The 21,995-nt window shown below is 37.1% G+C and overlaps 1 protein-coding gene across 1 annotated transcript; it reads left to right on the top strand.

The window, feature by feature from the left end:
- The first annotated feature begins 502 nt into the window (after nucleotides 1–502).
- On the top strand, nucleotides 503–18,609 carry zmp:0000000760 (collagen alpha-1(IX) chain). Its single transcript, XM_044136130.1, has 27 exons — nucleotides 503–564; nucleotides 1,037–1,148; nucleotides 1,940–2,063; nucleotides 2,787–3,180; nucleotides 3,272–3,349; nucleotides 4,494–4,589; nucleotides 4,665–4,718; nucleotides 7,619–7,672; nucleotides 7,760–7,813; nucleotides 7,893–7,946; nucleotides 8,014–8,067; nucleotides 8,155–8,208; nucleotides 8,286–8,339; nucleotides 8,730–8,783; nucleotides 8,883–8,927; nucleotides 10,402–10,455; nucleotides 10,540–10,593; nucleotides 10,681–10,734; nucleotides 10,876–10,947; nucleotides 11,033–11,068; nucleotides 12,937–12,981; nucleotides 13,072–13,104; nucleotides 13,789–13,935; nucleotides 15,355–15,531; nucleotides 16,110–16,200; nucleotides 17,756–17,833; nucleotides 18,110–18,609. Exons 2-27 carry the CDS (start codon nucleotides 1,070–1,072, stop codon nucleotides 18,310–18,312), a joined length of 2,292 nt encoding a protein of 763 aa, XP_043992065.1. The 5' UTR covers nucleotides 503–564; nucleotides 1,037–1,069; the 3' UTR covers nucleotides 18,313–18,609.
- Nucleotides 18,610–21,995: the final 3,386 nt, after the last annotated feature.

The following is a 21,995-nucleotide window of genomic DNA, read 5'->3' as shown; positions in this document are numbered from 1 at the left end:
TTGGAATGTTTGTAGAACACCTCGTGTTTAACTGTGAAATACTATGTCTTCCTCTCAGCTAAAAAGTGTAGATGATGAAACACTTATCTTTAAAAAATGTTTTAAAATCTACTTTAAAATAGGATACATTTAAGATTTTGTTGGAATCAAATATCTTAGCTCTACAAAAGCACACTTCATACCAATGCACAGAACCACTTAACGAACATTTTCTTGAAGGCCTAATTGTCTTGCATTTTCAACATATAGGTATTGAACCTTTTAAATGTTTCAACTTGCTGTATCTGCCTTTTGCTCCATATGTTAAATCAGTGTGGCATGCTGAGATCCGTTAATATGACTAGTGTCTCGCTGGCCTATGAGGAGAGACAGATTCCCTTAGGGACCACAGGTGGAGTGGAGCTCAGGGGACAAGCTCCTCTGGGCTCCTGACCCTCTCTGTGTGAATGGCCCTCCTGTTCAGGACAACCCAGGCCCTCAGGCTGCACTTTAAACTAGGACCTATCATCACTGCAGGACCTGCATAAGTTCTGTCAGCAGGAGCCCTGAAAACTTCAAGAACATGTGAGTAATTAAGTTTTTTTTCCCCCCTCTCTATTTAGAAATACATTGTGAATGGTTGGGACAAATTATGTTAAGAGGACATCTTTGTAATTGTGGTTGGTCATATATAAAGATGAAATTTAATTTATTTGATTTACAAACCCATTAAATGTATTTTCTGTCCTATTTGTCAGGTATAAAACTGAATGCAATTTAACCTTAAGCCATTGATGTTTGAATTACTCACCTGAAATTCAGAAAATTCCTCAACTGGTTAGGATGCTTAATTTGCTAACAAGTTCACATAAAATATTGTTTCAATTTTGTTTTTATTTTTCTCTATTTTCTACTTTAGTCTTTCCTTGTTACTTATGAGATATATTTATGCATTGGATTTTGAATATAAGGTACCTATTTAATCATGCAATGCATCAATTAGTCTGATGTGATCTTATTTTGTTTAAATAACTTAAACTGAACTTTTGTATCACAGGTACTCTTAAACTCCAGTCTTTAAACATCAAAAATGCCAGTCTTGAGAGATATGCTGTTGTTTGTGGCAATCGTTTCCATCTCGGCATCAGCCCATTGTCAAAAATTGCCAAGTAAGTTTAAATCTTGCGATATCTGCATTAATGCAGCATATTTAAATAATACTGACATCACGCAGAAACAGTATGTTGGTAGAGCAGGATTTTTGCCATTCTATAATCACACATTTTAAAGAGATAGCTGAATCAAAACAGGCAATGTTAAGAGACGTGAAGATTTTTTTTATTTAATTTTTTTCCACCATGGTTGCTGTATTTCCACGGTGTGACCAGCAGGTGTCAGCGTGTGTCAGTTCATCATTGCCCAGTCAGTATTTCCAGTAGAATCAGTGTAGCCGCTTTGAGGTCATCCTGAGGTTAATGTGTGTACATAAAGCTTCAATGTGCTGCCACTGGGGCTCGATGCCACTGTAAATTAACCAGCTGGCACAATGCTTCTTTGACTGAATTAACTGCCAATAAAAATGTACAGTATGGCTAGGAGGGAAAAAAAGGACATTTCCTCTGCTTACGTCTAAATATCTGAATTCAGAACCTCGTCCAGCTTTCATTCAGAATTTCTTGCTTAAAAGACACACTAGAGCCACACTGAGTTAATACAAACTCAAACACAAATCACCATGTGTTGAAAGTTCAGGAGCCAAATGCACCTCTAGGAAAAATCAACATGCTTCTCAAGCATAATGGCTTTGATGGATTACGTCATTATTCACAACACTGAGTAATGCAGCTACTTAACAGAAATCAGTGATATCAGCCCTGACGTATGATTCAGAAGCAGTCCAGCTACTCTAATTGTTAAACTGAAGTGACGTCAAACTATGACTAAATGTTTGTGCTGTGAGGTTTTGATCTGCTGGAGGGGTTCCATGTTCCTGAGTCGAAAGGAGTGAAGAGAGTGGATGGGTCTGAAGCTGAGGCAGTGGCCTACCGCATCAACCCCTCCATTCATTTACAGAAGACATTGAGGTATTGTTCTTCACTAGATAATCCGATAGTATTACATGGAAAGAAAATTGTGCATTCAGCTGACTTGGTATTACTTACACGTCCATGCTGACATGTGCAAGTATTTCATGGGTGTCGCACTCCAGTTCTCAACGGCCGGTTTCCTGCCAGATTTAGATGTGTCTCTGCTCCAACACAGCTGATTCAAATGGTCCAACTCGTTCTTCAGCATGTCAAAGTTCTGCACAGGCCTGCTGATGAATTGTTGTTTGGTTCAGGGGTGTTGAATAAGGCAAAGTCCTAAAATATTCAGGACGCCAACCCTTGAGGGATGAGTTTGGACACTTCTTTACATCAAAGCAGTAGGATATGTTGTAAAGCATTTTGTGGACTGTGATAAGGTTACCAAGATAACTTAACAGATAAAAAATTAGCAGGTGAGATTTACCTCCAAATAAAGTGCTCAAATTGCTGCTATGGCAATATTGTGAGGTTAACGGGATTGTAAATTATCTTAATTTTCATCTGGATTATCATAATTATTAACTATTTCACAGAAAACGTGGGTATTGCAGATGTTTCAAAAATCCGAATTTGATTGTGTTTGGTCCATTTTAGTATCAATTGTATTTAGTTTATGAAACTCATCTGTTTCACCAAAAGCTCTTCAGTATTTTTATTTTTTGTTTTATTTTTTTAGAATTATTCAACTCTTTGAATCTTAATCTCAGTCTTTTTGCACAGTGATGTGTATCCAGATGGACTTCCCACTGAATACTCCATTATCACAACATTTAAAGTGAACAATGACACAGCTCAGACGTCCTGGAACCTTTGGCAAGTCAGTGACCCAAAAGGACAAGAACAAGTCGGCCTGCGTTTCCAGCCTGATGGACAGTCGTTGGACTTTTTTTACACTGGTCCACAGGAGACACAGATGGTGAGGACATTCCAAGGTTTGCAAAAATTGTTTAACAGAGAGTGGCACAAGTTGGCTCTGAGCGTAAAGGGCAACCAAGTAAGGTTGCTGATTGACTGCAAGGAGATCAGAGTAGAGAGCATCGATGAGCCGAGGCCAGTCATCCGACAAGGCTACACATCCATCGTGAAACGAGCTGCAAGAGACCGCTCCGCTTCTGTATGTTGCAATCTTGAATCTTTGTAACAATAAAATTTGTCGAAGTTTTAATAAAATAATTCATTTTCTGTTGTGTCTTATTGTCATCTAGGTGGATCTCCAGCAGATGCAAGTGTCATGTGACCCAGAGCAGGCGTATTCAGAGAGCTGCTGTGAGCTCTCCAGTGTGGTAAGTCGTCTACAGTGCTAGAGTTGTTTCCATACACTCATCATGGGCATATATGTCACATCAGTGTTGGGTTATTAATGATACATTTTAGCCATTTTCCCCCAGAGTGGAATGACCATCCAGCAAACAACTTCTATAATCTGAGAAATCTAGAAACAGGTGCATAAGTTTGAATTTATTGTTAATTTTTCTATAAAACTCTTCAGAGTAAAATCAGAGCCACTTTCACAAGTATTAAGATGAATTTCTCTTCTCAAGTTGCAGACTTTTCCTTTCAGAAATGGTGGAGTTTATTTGATTTTGCTTATTTTTCTGGTATGAATCTGCCTACTGACTTCGATATTTTAAATGGGTTGAGTTTGGAAACTATCCCTTAAACGTTTCCATTCCAATGCCATTTGGGACATCTTTACTGCTAGAACATCCAGTTGGCTTTATGTTTCAGTTGGATTGCTTTTGATTCTGGATGAAGTTGAAGAATTTGAAAGTAGTTTTCTTTCTTTATTCTTTTATACATATATGTCTTTTGCAATAGAAAAGTACCACTGGTAGTGAATCTGACCCTCATCACTATACTACCATCACCATGTTTCGTAGTTGATCCACTCGGTAAGGGGTTTTTATTGCAGTGGATGTGTATATATATATATATATATATATATATATATATATATATATATGTATATATATATATATATATATATATATATATATATGTATATATATATATATATATATATATATATATATATATATATATGTAATTATATATATATAAATATATATATAGATGTGTGTGTGTGTGTGCGTGTGTGTGCGTGTGTGTGCGTATGTGTGTGTATGTACAATTTTGATCCAAAGCAAATGAAGAAAAATTCTCAGTAAACTTGAACATCCAATTCCAGTTTGAAAAAAAAAAAAATTACTTAAGAAATGTGTTGTATGAAAATCTTCCCTACCCTGAAAAAGACTGTTTCCTTCATGTGATTAAGAACAACTTTAATGTGATACATGTGCTTGTGACGAACTATTGTTCATCATGAGAATATGTAAACTCTGCCTTTTCAGCCTCAAACATTGATCCACTTCAGTCATTGTACAAAAGCGTTAAGCTTGAAACCTACGCTGTTGTCTGTCTGCCCAGTGCGGGGGATATGCAGAGATCGGCCTCACAGCTGGAAGAGCAACTTGTAAATGCATGCATGGACAACCAGGACTTCAGGGCTCTCCAGGGCCAAAGGTGATTGCACCTGCATGGAAAACTTGTTGTACATTACTTGAAACTATTCTGACATACATGCATCCTGATCCATAGGGTCACAGAGGGCTTCCAGGAAAACCCGGAGACCAAGGAAGACTGGGCAACTGGGTAAATAAATACAAGATGTTAAACTGTCATGCAAGCATCGAGGCTTGCACCACACAGTATGATTCATGTTCTCAGCATGAGTACAACTGAGTTGTTCTCGCTGCACCCTGAGGAGTTGAGCTGACTCTAAAATGACAGTGTAAGTCTATGGAAAATACAAGTAAGAAACTCGACTAAGACACCATTGAATGGAAAAAGATCTTGAAACGAAGGCTCTTAGTGATTGTAAACACAAGTGCTCTGAGTGTTGTCTTGAGACGGTTCCTTTCAGGAGTCTGAGATAAACACAAACAAACACATAATGACACAGAATTTGTTTTTTCAGCTCCAAAATGGCATTGTCAGTATTAAAGTGTTAATTCCGTTAGTTTTCAAAGAGGAATTTCTCTCAATCTGGCTCAAGATAAGAGGATTTTTAACAGTTTTGATTTTGGGAAGAAACGGAGCCAGATGTTTTAATTAGTCCCACACACAGAAAAAAACTGTTAGGCAATAACTGTACCCTCCAATGATCTGGTAATGAGCGCAGGTCAGCTGTTTAACCAAACTGCTTTCTTATGGTAATATTTGCATGAATAATCACACAGCTTTATCTCAGGAAGACCTTTTTTTGGGGAAAAAACATGGAAGGTATTATTAAAGAAGAAAATCCCCTGCTAAAGGAGCCAGTTGCACATTCAAGAGCGAACCACAGACGCTGTTATTTCCACTTTGAATTTATGTCTTGTTAATCTCTTTGATGCTTTGCAGTAAAACTCCGAGAGTTTTAATAACCCTCAAGAGAATATGTGTTTAAGACGGAGATTTTTCTCTTATTTTTTTAAACGTGATGGCTTGGCGTTCATCTTGTCGGTGGACTCAAACAAAACTCGTTCTGGTGCCTGAGGAAACACATGTAGATGGACATACACCCAGAGCACATTTCCAGCGCTCTACATGCTACATGTTCATGTCTTCAGTTGTTGCAATAGCTCATCTGGGAGGAAACATCTGTCTCCAGTAACTGGTTAGAGTTTTGACCTCCTGCCAGCTTGTGAATCACAAAGCCACAACTTATGTGCTTTCTAGACGGCATCCAAGGAGGGCATGTACTGGCACAGGTACATGGATTTGCATGTCTCAGGTGGTGGGTGGTCCTTCAGTCGGACAAGCTGTCCTGCCCACGTAAATGCAATAAATGTGACAAAATCTCTGAGGTTAACCTCTGTCCAGCTGTGTCCGCTGAAAGCACACAGTTAGGTGAAATGGTCAAATAAACTGACAACACAAAGGTGTCCAGGTCTTCAACAGTTTGCTGTCTCAGTTTAACGGAGGCAAAGCAGTGGAAAGTGCTTTTCCATCTACAACTCAGGAAGTCACCATCTGTGCAAACAATTACTGTTGTATTTATGACTAATGTTTCCTGAATCTGGCTTTTCTATTTTTTCTGCTAATGTGATAAATACCACCCTTACAAAGTTAGGATCCTTGAAATCCCATGAAAGGAAAAGAAATTACACAATAGCAGGTGGATTTTAGTAAATTGCACACAGCATGATACATTAGTTAATTTTTATTGATTTAGAACATTATTGGTTACAGGTAAAAAAAAAAAAAAAAAAAAAAAAAAACACATCATGTAGCTCTTGTGAGGTACTAAGGAAACCCAGCCTGTTTTAATAGTTGTTTTCAGTTTGTCTGCTTTGAGTTTGGTGTTTCTTATCTTCCTCTTAATTCCCAGTTTCTTAATGGGGTTCAGGTCAAGTGAGTTTATTGGTCATTAGTGCTCTTTACTGTGTGGAAAGATGCCAAGACCTGCTGAAGAATGAACATGTCTACATAGCTTGTCAGCATGAAGTGCTCTAAAATGTTCTGGTAGTTGGCTGACTTTGGACCTGATAAAACGAAGTTGTCCTACACCAGCAGGTAAGATGAGTCACATCAACACTGACAGTGGAAACTTCACACTAGACTTCAAGCATATTAATTTCTGTTCTCTCCACTCTTCCTAGACCCTTTCAAGTGCAAAGTTTAGTTTGATCTGAAAAGATGACTTTGGAACACTGAGCAACAGTCCAGCTCTCTCTATCCTTAGTCAAACTCTAGTACAAGAGTGGCTTAACACAAGGAATCAGAAGCGAATTTCTCTTTAATTTTTGAATGACTCGTTGCCCTTGTTGCTTGTGAACATTTTTCTTCCAATATTTTTCTGCCGTCTCAACTTTCTATTAATGTACGTGGATATATCATTGACCTTGCGAGACTTATCTCCCTTGTGGAGCGTATCGGCGACCTTTCGCTGGACAACTGTCAAGTCAGCACACCATGATTGTGAAGGGCATAGCATCCAGATTACTGTCAAAAAAATATCTGCAAAATTTCCATAAAAATACTTTTATTCTATTTTTCCAATTAAATCTTGGTGTTTAACCACCTAAATTTCTGTGGATAAGTAATTTAAATATATCACTTTGTGTAAAAAATGTCTAATAAGTTTCAGTTTTTAGTTGAAATTAATAAACTGTTCTATAATATAAATTAAAATGTACCTCTATTTGGAAATTTCAAACTTATTAAATTCAAAATAGTTAAAAGAAATATTAAAAATATTAAACTGTAAAAAAATTACTTTTATCTTTGTTGTTTGTTTTACAAAATAAATGCATTTTGGACTTACCTGCAAGTTTGGAAACTATTGAAAGTGGGTTCATATTACGCAGGTTACAAAAGTTACAAGCCAGTCTTACAGCTTAGGTTAGTGTGTTGCTTGAATGACTTGTTTATTTCTGTTTATTTCTTTGGTGATATCAGCAAGAAAATCACAACCCACATCCTACACTTTTTATAAGAACACAGCTTCACTATTAACAACAAATTTAAAGTGCTGCAGTGGAACAAGTCACACTTGTGATTTCTTGTAGGGAATCCATGGAAACACAGGGGACTATGGAAACATTGGTGAGACAGGACCAAAGGTGAGCTCCGTTTCTATACCTGAGTGCTCCACTATTTTGCTGTCTAATGCATGAACTGAATTAATGACGACTTGTGCACATCCTTAGGGCGAGCAAGGAATCAAAGGAGAAAAAGGGATGAGAGGACCCTGGGGACAAAGGGTAATTTATTGCTTCTACTCATCCTATCATTTATAATGAAACAGTACAAGTGTGCATGAATGAGATGTTGTGTTTGCAGGGAGAGAGAGGTCCACAAGGGCTGAAAGGACTAAAAGGAGCTGCGGGCTTTAAGGTATGCTTGTTGCTGCAGTTGCATAATTTCAAAGCTAACTTTTAATTGGACTTATTTGTAATTAAAGGGAATTCGTGGACTTCCTGGAGACATTGGAGAGGCTGGGAAGCCAGGAGAAATGGTGTGGTGACTTGTTCAGTTTCAGGAGTAAACCCTTTCAACACAATCATATAGCTACTGTATTAATTGCTCTTTTATCTCTTTTAAGGGTAGTAAAGGGCTTCGAGGATATCCAGGGATTCCAGGGTTTGAAGGAGTGAAGGTATTTGTGTGTCTTTCCAATTTAGATGATTTGCTTCTCATTTTAAAACATCGGAACTCATCACTCTGGATTTTCAGGGCCAAAAAGGGAATTCTGGGGCTACGGGGCGGCCTGGACCCAGAGGAAAGCAGGTGGGTTGTGGTGGGATTCCCTGTTCCATTATCAACAGTGGGACATGGTTAATGTTTTGTTTCTATGTTCGCAATCCCCCATGTGACCACAGAGGGCTATTAAATCATCTCTGACAGGGTAAAACACTGGAATCAGACTGCAGTGGGTTTTTGGCTGATGTGTCGTTTCCATGAACAGCATTAGTTCATGTGGTTGGATTTTGGCGCAGATGTAAAGGCCTGAACTGCATTAACATGAGCGAATGAGTCACTGAAAGAAGAGCCTAGGCCGCATTGATAATCCCCTGTGCTGTAAACAAAAGAGGACTTCCCCATTCATTATGTCGTCTTATGGATGTTGCGTTCAGAGCAACTTTCTAATCGGTTTTGTTTCACATGCTGACTTGACAGGGTATTGTAGGGGATCCTGGAGAAAGGGGAGCTCCTGGAGAGAAGGGCAAGCCTGTGAGTATAAAAAAGATATCAAAAATGATCAGAGAGAACAAATATATGTAAAGTGAAATTAATGTGATTTCTTTTTTTTTTTTTATTTACAAAATTTAGGGTATCCAAGGACTTGTAGGCAGAGCTGGGACTGTTGGATCAAAAGTAATGATAAAGCTGACACAAACACTGCATTACATAACACAATGGTTCTCACATTTTGCATCACAAGTATGTCAAGAAATATTAGGTTTTCTAAGTACCACCATCTTCCCAGATGTTTTTAAACGTCCTAACAGGAGATGGACATTTTCCATTTGGTGAAAGAAATGTATGTGCTTAATTGGACAATTTAAATTTCCTTTCTTCTGCTGAAAACTTTAAATTTTCCTAGTATAGAAAATGATGAGATAGGTCCTTAGAAGTTGGAATTCTGAGGTTAAAAAGTCTCTCAGCTCTAAACTCTATATTCACTGTGGTTGTCTTGCTTATAAAGCATTTATTTGCACATCTAACAGTTTCTCTCATTAGGTCTTCTGTACATTCATTACTTCTTGAATTACTTTAGTAAACATGATACTGCAGAAAACAAAACGTGGTAAATATGTTTTCATAAGTCTTTGTTGATGTTGTAGTTAGCCTGATCACTGAATCTAGTTGGGTTTTGAGTCATTTTCATATGTAAGTTCTAAATTTAGAGGTTGGTGGAACCCAAGTCATTTCAGCACCATCCTTGGTCCAATTCTGAGGGCAAATTATTGACTACATTGATAGTTGGTTTACATTCAATGTTTCTCTCTATTTTAAAGAGTGTGGTGGGGGAAAAAACTTGTTCTTATTCACTCTGTAGTGTGACATTGTCAAGTGTTCCTCAGAGTCACCTGCTAATCAGTCTCCTTGTTGACTCCTCCTTTTCCTACAAACGTGCTGAAGTTGAGGTTTGAGACGAATCAGAGAGAAAAACAGCAAGAAGATCCAGGCCAGATCATCTGGCCTTAACTTGCCAGATTGAGCAGTAATAAATGTTTTTATTTGCAATCCACTCTTTCCATCATTTATTTAATTTTTGTGTGAATGTCCTGCACAGATATAAGTTGTCCTTGCATACTACAAACAGGCTCAGCATCGCTTAGTGACCTTCCACTGAGTCACATTTAAAATACTTTGTTGTTGGGAAATCGAGCATATCTATTATTAAAACAATTCTTGATTACATCAATTCTGAGTTGCTGATGGGTCTTCCTGTTGTAATCCTTAACTGAAGCATTATCATTTTAGTAATGTGGAATAAATCTAAAATCCAAAAAATATACTAAATCTCTTTGCTTCTTAAACTCTGTTACAAGAATCATTTTATAGCACACTTTTTTTTATTTAACTTTACATTTTTCTTAGATTTGTATTTTGCCTTATGCTACTTTGCTTTTAAATAGCTTGTTTACAGCAAGTATCAATGTGTTTGAACAAGTCATCATTATGTTGTTTAAATTATTTGTATTTATCATGTAAAAAATTTATACTAAGACATTTTTCTTTTCACCACCAATGGCAGCAAAGAACCACCAGTCTGAGAATCGGGACACTAATATACATCTGAAATTCTTAGTATACTTTTTACTAATGGTTTGGACATCTCTAGGGTATTATTGGGGATCCGGGTTTACCTGGCAGAGATGGTGATCCAGGAATAGAGGTATTAGTTTCTGTTTTATAAATTTCTCTTGCGTTCTTGGAGTGTCCTACCATTATCCTGTAAATGTCATCTTTTTTCTTGCAGGCGTATCAAGGACCCCAGGGTCTCAGTGGAAAAACTGGGCGTAGCGGTGGAAAGGTTTGATCTTTTTTTGGTTCCGTAAATAAATGTGAAATGGAGTTGTTTTTGGCAGATTAATTTATAGCCATTTGTGTTTTTGTACAGGGAGAAAAGGGCACCCTGGGGCCAGCAGGAGAAATGGGTCCCCAAGGCCAAACTGTAAGTCACATTTTCAAGCCCTTCAGTCACTGCAGACAAGCATATAATACATTTTGTCTGTAAAGTAGTTTGCCATATTAAAGGGAAGCGACAAAGAATAAAGCAGACTCTCCATTGGTTTATAAATGTCTAATTCCCAAGGGGCTGAGAGGTTACAAAGGTTCTGCAGGAAAGCCAGGAAGACCTGGATTTATTGGTCCACCTGGACCTATTGTAAGTGCTCCCAAAGAAATTTCTTGACTCTTTCAAACACCAGTTAATTTTCCTCAATCAATTAAAGCATGTCAACTCTTTACAGGGTCACGTGGGTGTACCTGGAAAACCAGGAATCAAGGTAAAACATCCTCTGACCATTAGTGAGAGAGCAAAATGTTTTGTGGTGGCTACTCAGGATTTATTTTCTGAGCCACTGAGTCACAAAGATTACACGTTTTGCAGATGTACTTTCTTTCCAAACTGATACGTTTTACTGGTTTTGAAAGAAATGTTGCACTTTTAGGAATTCAACTAAAGATTCACTGAGTTAATATACAGTCTACTTTAAAGTGTCATCTAAATTTCTGCATGCAATGCAAGCAAATGGTAAATACACAGCTAATGTTGAGGTTTTATTATCCTCGCTTGTAATGAGAGTGCATAATTATCAAAGTGCCCCTCTGGGCCTGCTCATGATATTTACAGACTAACTCAAGCCAATGAAGATGACAGATTTTCCAGAAAGCACAAACAGTTGTTTGAGTTTCTTTGGCATACTATGCCAAAAGTAAACAAATCTAATCAGAAAGAACTGACACTTGAAACAGAAAGTTGCCTCTACATATACATATAGAATATAAATCAACAAAAATATATATTTAGAGGCATGCAAGTCTGAGTTAATAAACATTAAAGTGAATGAGAATGAACTGGACTGTTCTTTAGGGATTGAAAAGTATGCCAAATTTTACATATGAAGATTAGCACTTGTCAGTGAAAAAAATGAAGCTGATACACTCTGCAGAGAGAAAATGAAAGGAATTTTGTTGTTTGTGTTCAGTGTTACTCCTCCATGAACTTGCAGCTTTACAAAGTTGATGGTTTGACCTGAAATCTCGCACTTTGTTAAGTTGAGCCTCAGTCCCACACATACTGGCTTCAGTAAGGTAGAACATCTGTTAAGTGCTTTTTCTGCATAAGATGCAGGACTGAGGAGTTGAAACACCATAAAATCTAATCTCATCGTTGCATTTTACAATAATTTCCAACAATTAGTTAAACTTGTGCCACAAAAAGTGAAATTAATAAAAAGAAAATTGTGAGCCCGAAGTTTTTCTTTTCTCATTCCTATTTTTTTTTCAAAGTAGGACACACAGTTTCCCTGATGGAGACCTAATCTACTGACAGTTACACTTTTTGGAGATTAATTGAATTAAAATAATCCATTAAAATTTGTATCATTAGCTTTAAATCATGATAAGATAATGAATCAAATTGAACAGTAATATACGGTCTAAATTAGTATTGTAACTATCCAACTTAATTCACAAACCAATGACTTCTAGACACTATCCTGTGTAGAATAATGATTTATTTGTAGTTTCTGCAAGATGGCTTTCTTTTTATAAGCCTAAATACTACTTGTTACGTTCAGCTACGATTTTTAGTTCACTCAGATTTTGCTCCGAGAGATGATGTTTTTATCTGGAGCAATTACCTCAGGTAATTGGTAAAGTCATAGTCTTTTCTGCTATGACTTGATAATTACACCAATAATATTATTTTTCTGATCATACAAGTGCGGGTTTTTGCAAATAATGTAACCCCTAGCCAACATGGCTAGCTGAAGTACGGTAATATTATGCATTTGGATTGTGACACTCTTGAAATGAAGCCTGACCCACCACATTCACAAAACATTTCCTAATTTAGGCATCTATAGAGAGGCAAAGAATCAACATTAACATCCAGTGTCTCAATATTACCCATGTAGCTAACAAATGTGTCATTCTCTCATTTCATTTGTGCTCAAACATGTAAACAATGCAAACCCTAACATTGTAAAAGTTGCATGTTGCAAGTTTTGGGGGGGGGGGTTTAGATATTTTTACAAAGGTACTTTTAAAAGTACTGTTAAAAAGTTCTGATAGTTGTTTATTTATTTTTGGAATATTTAATCTACAATCTATTATTAGCAAGTTCTTATATTTAATTTGTTTTGCGCAGGGTGACACAGGAATCCAAGGAATTAAAGGAGTTAAAGGTGCAGAGGTAAGCCTTCATGTATTGAATATGTTCTTTTTGTTTGACATTTTTTCTCCTACTTCTGTCTTTTCAATACTTAATTACTTGTTTTTACAGGGAGAAAAAGGAGTGAAAGGTCTAAATGGAAGGGTGAGCTTCAGCCTAAACTTCTGACAATAATTGTAATAGAGTGAACAATCTCTGAAATTGTTCATCTTATCTCTTTATTGAAAGAACAGAACTCATCTAATATAAATAGATTATAGCCAGGCGTACAGCCAGAGTACTGACCCATTGGAAATGATTTCAGTTTATAAAAATAAAATAATCATCAGTTTTCAGTGATGAGTTCGGTCATTCACCAGAAAACTCGAGCAGGTGTGTCATATTTAAATATGATACTCTTGGCTATATTTTGGTTGGGATCATCTCAATTTATTCGATGGCACTCGCAAAGTTAATAGTTGGAAAAGTCCAACATGAATCCATCAAATAACATTCCTTACATATCTAGAGCATCTGCAGATGCGATAGGAGCAGAAACGCCCACTGCTACAACAAAATGAGTCTTGCACATTTCTCAAATGTTATCTATCACATTTGGTTTCTGTTTTGAAATGTTCATGCAAATCTCCAAACTTGTATTAAAAAAATACAACCAAGCTCTAGTCTATGACTATAAGATCAGGATTTTGTTTTTATTGTAAGCAGGTTTGTTTTATTTTGGCTGTGATAGCTGTGTTGTAGAGGCCTAAATTTCGAGCTTACTTTTTTTTTTTTTTTTTTACCTTATGTGCTGCTCTATCCTCTCCCTGTGCAATTAATGCTCTGCAGGTTGGAGATAGAGGTGAGCCAGGTGCTCAGGGAGGCAGGGGGAAGCGTGGCACTGCAGGCCTTCCTGGTCGTACAGGTCCTGTTGGAGGAAAAGGGATTCGAGGTGAAGGAGGACCTGATGGCTTTCAGGGACTACCAGGTCCTCCAGTAAGTAATGAAAGCACAAAATATAATTTCTTTAACACAATAATGTCATCCGCTGCAAAGAGGATGCATTTTCCATGATTTACCAAATTTGTGGAGCATGGCATGGAGTTGATCAGCTTGAGGTGATCTAGCTTCCTTTAAAAGCAATCTTCAGCTCATCTGCAGTCCTGAGTCTATTGACCTTCATAATCTTCCTGACAATATATCATAGATTTTCAAGGTGGCTCAGGTCAGGTTAGTTTCCTGGTTAATAAAGCAGGAAACTATAATATGCAGGAAGTTATAATATGTTTATTGCACCACTTATTACACCACTTATTGCTACTTTGGTACAGTGTGGGCTGGTACCGAGTCCTAGTAGATGGTTACATTGATTTTGGACTTGAGAAAACACAGTGGAACAACATCAGCAGATGACATAGCTCCTTAAATCATCAACAATTGAAAACTTCATACTAAACCTGATACAAGACTTGGATTTTGTACCTCCACTCTCTTACCCCAGACTCTAGGACATTGGTTTTATAAATGAAATTAGCCACTGACCGCAGCCTACTATCCATCCATCCATTCATTTTCGAACACTGTTGTCCCAAGTGAGGTCGGCAGGAGTGCTGGTGCCTATCTCCAGCTAACGTGCCGGGCGAGAGGCGGGGTTGCAGCCTGTTAATTTACTCAAAACTGTTTAATGGGCTTCTCTTCCAAATCTTCTCAGGACTGCAATTATCTCTATGGGTAGTGTGTTTTTTTCCCCCACCAGAACTTAATTCTCTAACTCTTTTTTTCCTTACTATGTTTGAATACAGTCCTCTGGCAATAGACTTTGTTCTTTGCAATAAACTTTTGTAACCCATTGGTTAGTGCCTGTCTAATGGTCAAATGTCAAATCAGCAGTCTTTCATTAACATTTTATTCAAGCTGAACTTTGATTTTATTTTTAGCTGTGAAATGTAATCATCCCAATTAACAGACATAAATACAAGAAAAAATTACTCTTGTTCTAATGTTTTTTTTTTGTTTGTTTTTTTTTTTTGCAAAATACAAGTTTCATTTTCTGAACATTATTACTGAAATAAATTTGCCCTCTGATGAAATTTTAATTTGTTGAGGTGCAGTTATACTAGTGATTCAGTCTGTTCTTGTGTAATGGCACCAAGAGCAACAGAGTAGTATTTTTTTTTGTAATTCTATTGCTATCAAGCCCACACATTTTTTAGTAACACATTTACTGTCAAGAACACATGTAGCCAGTTTTTCGTTAACGCAGAGTTGTGTGTGAGTCACAGGAACACTTACATTTAGTGTGGCCGTAAACTCGCTCACTAAATCTCCTCAGAGACACAAGTAATTGCTCCAAATTGACCTGTTCCGCAGCCAAGTGACCTACAGGATTGTCTGTAGTAATGATTTTTCACACAGGGTCCAACGCTTCCAGCCGAACATGTGATTGAAGTCTGTAAGAAAGTGGTCCTGGAGCAGATGTCCACCTTTGCCAACTCAGTAAAGAGGACGTGTGCTGCAGTTTGTCCTCTATATGGGGACGTTCCCATGGGCGCCACTGGTCCCCCCGGACAGAAAGGACCCCCGGGGCCTCCTGTAAGTTTTGCTGTTGTTGATGAAGCATCATGCTGAACTCCTGTAGACCTTTGGCATCAAAGCTTTGTCTTAATGTTATACATGTATGCATTTCTCACTTTTGACTTTTGTTCTTCCAACGGAACCACATGCAACCACATTGCAAGGGTCTGGACTGGACTGGGAATGCTAAAGTATTTGGCAGAAAAACTCGGAATGAAAATTTTGCAATTTTCCACGTCTCCATGAAGACAAATAAGGAGTTGCAGACAAGACACTTGGTCTGTGTTGAGTGGTTCTTGGCTGTCTGTCCATTGGACAGCCTTCCTCACATTATACAATGCAGAATCAATTTATGTTCCACAGCTCTTCACTGCAGGAATTCTCAAGCTGAAAAATATTTTTGAAGCCATGACTCCATTGAATTCTTCAATATTTATAATTATGCTCAGTAATCTTGATGTTTGGCTGGTCACTGGCAAAATGCACAGCTCTTAGGTTTTTTTAAAGAAATGTATTTAAACTTACTACAATTTTTTTATAGATTTTTTTGTGTCATATAGTGTAACTAGCAGCTTGTTTTGTGATGGTGTTTCCAGGGTGACCCTGGTACTGATGGTGTTGCTGGGGAAATGGGCCTTCCAGGATTCTATGGAGAAGGTGGTGAGCCAGGTCGACAAGGAGAATCAGGTACTAAAATCCTGTTCTAGGAATGCAACTTGTTTATAGCAAAAACTATAAAACACTGTTTTCAATACAGTAAATCTCAGTTTCAGACAGAATGCTGGAAAAAAATATGTTTTTAGCAGTGAGTAGAGGAAAACAAGCTTTTGGTGCACTATGAATGCACAGTACTGTCGCTATATCACATGGATAAGTATTTTATAGATAAACACCCGTGGGTCACTTTATAAGGTGCACTTGTTTTTTTTATGCAAAGACCATCTCAGCTAATTACATGACAACAACTCAGTTTAATGTGTCACACTTGGTGGAAGCATTTGGGTTTATCCAAGTATTTTAGAAACTGATTTGTAGTAAATGGCCTGTACTTGTATAGTGCTTTATCTAGTCCAGAGGACCCCAAAGTACTTTACATTACAATCACAATCACACTTTGAAGGTGGTAAGCGCAACTGCGCTACCAGGTTCTCTCACCACAGTCAGCAGGCAAGGTGGGTAAAGTATCTTTCCCAAAGACAACACTGGCACAGACAGAGCAGAGGGGCTAATCTACAGGGACTGTCATGCACAACCCCTGGTCAGAAAAAAGAGCAAATATCCAGTAAACAGCAATTAATACCTTTTTGAGCTCAAAGAACACCATGTAACAATTTGCACATTGGAGGTGTGTGCAGTTTTCTCCACTCAGAAGACCTGTTAGATGAAGAGCTTAGTATTTAGCCAACATGTGGCTTTGTGTAAGGGACCTTATCATGACACTATGTTTAATGGACTATTTGCTCCATGGCAAGAGAGCCAAAACAATGATGGTATACTATACTATCTACAATGTCAGTGTTGCCTCTAGAATTTCAATAAATTACTTGGGGCTCTAAGGTTAAATCACTGTTTCTCATTTAAATATTCTAATCTACACTTGTACATGTGTGGGTCACCTATTATAAACAATTTTTTGATGCTGCTATCAGGCTTCTCTAGGTCACTTACATAAGGTGACCATGAAACTCACCATGATCTGTATAAGGTGAACTACCACACCATCTTCACAGAAATATTCTTTATGAACTCAGGTCACATAAAGGTGTCAGGGACCCTGGGAAGACCATGTTTGTTTAGCATGAAAATCTGTGAAAAGTAATTCAGCCAATGTCAGCTCCTCATAATATGAGACAAAAATGTGAATCTGATTGAAACATGAACATTAAGATAATGCCTGCAGTTGTTTGGGATGTTGTTGCTTCTGTGTTTTTCAGGAGAGAAAGTCATAAAAAAAAATATTTAATAAAAATCTACTACAAGCATTTGAAATGTGATTTAAATACCTAAAGATGCTTCTCAGTGGTGAAGTTCCAGCTGTAGATAATACATTTCAAAGTATGTTTTCACAAGCATTTTAGGTTCTTGTGCAAGCTGTTGAAATAAATTATTCCCAAACTGTACCAAGACATGTATCTGACAGTAATCACTGAAACATACTTTCTTTCATCATCATGAATGATGCTGATACCCATGTTTGCAGTTGGTCCCTGCAAAACATTTAATACTTTTGGATGAATTGCAGGTGACAGAGGAGAGCATGGTGATAAAGGAGTCAAAGGTTATGGCATTCCTGGCTTCACCGGTGATCAGGGGCCAAAGGGTAATTTAAGCTTTTATTGAGTCTCGGTTGATTATTTAGCTATAAAGAAGAGATATTAAATCATTTCCAGATTTGGGCTTGTTGTATTTTTCAGACTGTTTCCTGGGCTTTAAGTTCCAGGAAAACCATGTGGAGGTTTTTCGCAGAAGTGTTGTTACATCACAATGTGTTGTTTGCCAAAACAGAAATAATATTTCTGTGGAAGTTTTCTTTCTCTGGAATCTGTAGAAAAAACATCTTTACTCAGCTAAACGAACATTTCTGCCCCAATCACAGGTCAGCGTGGACGTCCCGGCAGAGCCTTTAATGGTCAGTCTGGAAAACCAGGTGAAAGGGGACATGCAGGCCGGCCGGGGCTCAGGGGCCACCCAGGTCTCAGGGGCCCCCCAGGCATCTGTGTGACCTCTGGATGTGCTGAGCAGAACTCACTCAGTGGGACACGCCAGCCAGCACCACAGACGCTGAGAAATCGCTCCTAAAAGGACAAGAGGCTAATTAGGAGGATAAACCTTTATCAAAGTCTTCATAACAAAGTGGTTACTTTTTGTCTCTTGTTGGGTTGTTTAATACATTTTAATGTAAATATTCTAAATAAACCTTTGCTGTTGTCTTGAAACAAATGTCGCCAGGAAACATTCAGTGGGACAAAATATGATTGTTTGAAAAAAAACAACTTTATTTGACTTATTTTGGAGTTTTATATAAAATGTTTGGTCACCTCTTACTAATCTTTAATCATCTAGTTTTTTTAAATTTGTATTTCAAGACAATGATAATTGAATCAATGCCATGGTGTGTCATAAAAGGGGAAACACTAACTCCTGTTGGGAGATGTGAAAAATGTATACAAATATTATGCCATGAAGTTTGACGCTCAAGTGAATAAATAATTATGAATAGTTAAACAGCTTATAGTGTTTGACATATTTTCCACAAATATTTGACAGACTTTTGATAGTTTATTATTCAAAAAGGCCATTTTTTGGAAGGTTAGGCTTTGCAGTAGCACTTCAGTGAAAGTGATAAAATGAATGAATCATCAACCTTGTTGTATTTACAGTTTAATTCAATGAAGTTAAACTCCATAAATTCTTTTTTTATTCATAGCAAATGTCATTTCACTCTTAAATCAACTTCTTCAAAATCTCACTGAGCAGTAAACAGGCTCACTCTGAGCTAAAACAAAACAAGGTAAGACATCCATTGACTGGATTTCTCAGTGGCTGTCCTTTTCAATGCTGTTTTAATTTTTCCACCATTATCAAAAATATATTTACTCATTAAAAAGACTTTCACGATAACAAATTATTCCCAAAATGTACCAAGACATGTACAAATAACACATCTTGTCCCAAATGTGTTATTTGGGAACTATATTAAATGCAGATAGCTATCCTCCTATCATTTTGTTACTGCTGCATCATGTGTGCCTTCCTTGCAGCTCTCGTTTATTCAACCAGAGTATCCACCTCTGTCATGGAAACTATTCCTAATTCATAATGCTAAATTTGCATTTTGGGCTCAGCAACAGACTTCAGACCTGCTCACAACTTTTTTCTGTGGTGAACCAAAAGAGCTCATGATGAACATAACTTGATTCTTAGAAAATGTCCCTGAGCAGTTGAGCCTCAAAGTAATAGCGCTAAATCAAAAGTTATTTGAGGTTTTATGCCATCCACCAGACAGTTATTTCAACATTTAAGAGTGACCGCCACACCTTGTTCATGTAAGCTTGTGCAAGTAACAAGCCAGTAGATTTTGGTTTTGTTGGCGTGAACGTGAGAGCATTTTGAGGCTGTTACTGTAACTGCAACTGGAGATTTGTCTATTTATACTAACAAAAGCTGCACCGCATCAACCAAGTAAACATACAGGCAAAGCATGATGTACCAAGTAAATGCATAACAATCTGTCACAGATTTAATTTACAATTAAACATAATGTATTATGCGTGAGTTATATGTATGTTTTAGACATTTGTTTAATTTTTCTTTTTTGAACCTCTATGCTGGTTAAGTTGTTTTTCACAAAGACCACACATGATAATAAAGTCAAGTAGAGTTCAGTTTTAGCTGAAAAATGTGATCTGCTAATGATCATGAGGAAAGTAGATGGAAAAACAAGAATTGGAGTTAAATTACTTTTACATGATTCTGTTTAAAGGTCTTGATGAAGGTATTTTGAGGCTTAGAAGCAATGCCAATCTGCGGATCATCATTGCTTCAAGGCAGCTCAAATGCATTCTAAGTGGATAAAGGTACAAATTTTGGGGCCATCAGTTGTAAGGATGTTACATGATTTCATTTAACATTCTATGTGCTTATCATCAGAGGGTGACACTCTTCCAATCTCTAAAATATCACTGCATTGCCTTCTGAATCCGAAACAGTTCAGTAAAGTATGGTGACTTGCAAAATTCTTTATTTATGAAGTAATGCATTATTGTGTTGCATTATGCAACACTGTTAAAGTTCCAAGTGCTTAATATAAAGAAACTGATAATAAATCAAATCACAACATCTTCCATCTTTAATGCAAAGGAATCTTGTTCAGTTTAACCAATAAACATACAAAGATGTTGCAAGGAAATATACATAAAAAATAATGTATTAACTTGATTGCAAGTCTGCATACCCTAAACAAAACTGTTGAAGCACATTTTGATAGGATTTTAGTTTAGCGTTCAGCCTTCTCCAATATGTGTCCTCTCTATATTCTTCAAATTGTTTAACCTTTGTGGACATTTCTTGTGCAGAGCCAGGGTGAAAACTATGCCACAATTCAGACAAGACTCATCTTTTTATTACAAAATGTGAAACTGCATCTGTACACTAATCATGTCTGTTGAGGCATGTCCTTTGGTAAGGAAAATTATATCTAGGCCAGTGATTCAAAGGTATGAATCAGTCAGAAGTCAGGCTTCCGTCCTTAGTCTATTCTGTGTCAAAACTACCAAAAACAGACTATGAACAAACAGCAGCAGACCTACACAAAGTACATATCCAAAAGTCTTCGGCAAAAAGAAAAGCAGAAGGATGTTACTTCTAAGCAATATTATATCAGTTCTGTCCTCCCACCATGAAATATTGTGGTGGCAATGTCATGCTAGAGGAAAGATATTTGGCAACAAGCATCGATCCTCACTCATGGAAAGGCAGATGGAGCAAAATAGAGGGGAAACCCCTGAAGTAGGAATGTTATGGTCAGCAAATCTGTATTACCTGTTTTTGCTCCAGTTGCTTGTTTGGTGATTATGTCCCTGGCATTGCTTGCCTCTGGCAAATAATTGATTTTGTGATATAAGGATTTAACCAAGAGGTTTCCATCTAAAAGAATGCAAGCTGAATGTATTTTTGTTTCAATTCAGAATACGTGGCTTCTTTGCAAAAATATAATATACCATAAGACACAATGTTATTTGAGGAGCACAAATCATTCAGCAATCTTTGCAATTACAACCCACCATACCATCTTGGAATGTTTTTTCTTTTTTACTGACATCCATGATCTTATTATCATATAAAAGTTTTTTAAACCTGACATGCTACTTTTGGAATTTTTGTTAACAGAAAATGAAAACTCTTAGATGCTGCAGAAGTCTCCATGCTTCAGGAGATCTGATTTCTGTAGAAACAGATGCCAGAGCAACAAGGAATAGTTAAATAAACACATGTGCATATGTTAGAAGGGCCTAGTTGAAGTTCAGACCTAATTCCAATGCAGACCTAAGACTAATTTTGAAACAAAATCAGTATATATAATTGGAGTGACTGATTGAGTGACCAATTTCATGAATATATGCATTATTTCCATATACAAACGATCAACATTAGCATTATTGTTTCTAAATGAATATTAACTGGTTTTCTTTGTATTACTTGGGGTCTTAAAGCATTGTATCTTATTTGTTATGTTATGTCTTTTTATTTTCTGCAAATAAATACTAAAACTTTGCTTGGAATTTCAGAGGCATGTTGTTAGTAGTTCATAGAATAAAACAACAATGTTCATTTTACTCAATTATATATCTATAAACCTCAAAATCAGAGAAACTGATAATTTTGCAATGGTCTCTTAACTTCCAGAGCTGTAAGTGCATATTTTACCCTGCACAATATGGTTCCCACTTCTAAGCAGTTTTGCTAATGTTCCTTCCTTCTAA

The sequence above is a fragment of the Gambusia affinis genome, linkage group LG13, assembly GCF_019740435.1.
Source record: "Gambusia affinis linkage group LG13, SWU_Gaff_1.0, whole genome shotgun sequence".
Taxonomy (NCBI): Eukaryota; Metazoa; Chordata; class Actinopteri; order Cyprinodontiformes; family Poeciliidae; genus Gambusia; species Gambusia affinis.
This window is presented reverse-complemented; position numbering and strand designations above follow the sequence as displayed.

What these genes read in the sequence shown, in the direction of transcription:
- zmp:0000000760 (XM_044136130.1), top strand. Translation starts at nt 1,070, where the DNA reads ATGCCAGTCTTGAGAGATATGCTGTTGTTTGTGGCAATCGTTTCCATC. An exon ending in CAGGGTTTGAAGGAGTGAAG is followed by an intron (nt 8,209 to 8,285) that starts GTATTTGTGTGT and finishes CTGGATTTTCAG; the next exon opens with GGCCAAAAAGGGAATTCTGG. An exon ending in CGGTGATCAGGGGCCAAAGG is followed by an intron (nt 17,834 to 18,109) that starts GTAATTTAAGCT and finishes CCCCAATCACAG; the next exon opens with GTCAGCGTGGACGTCCCGGC.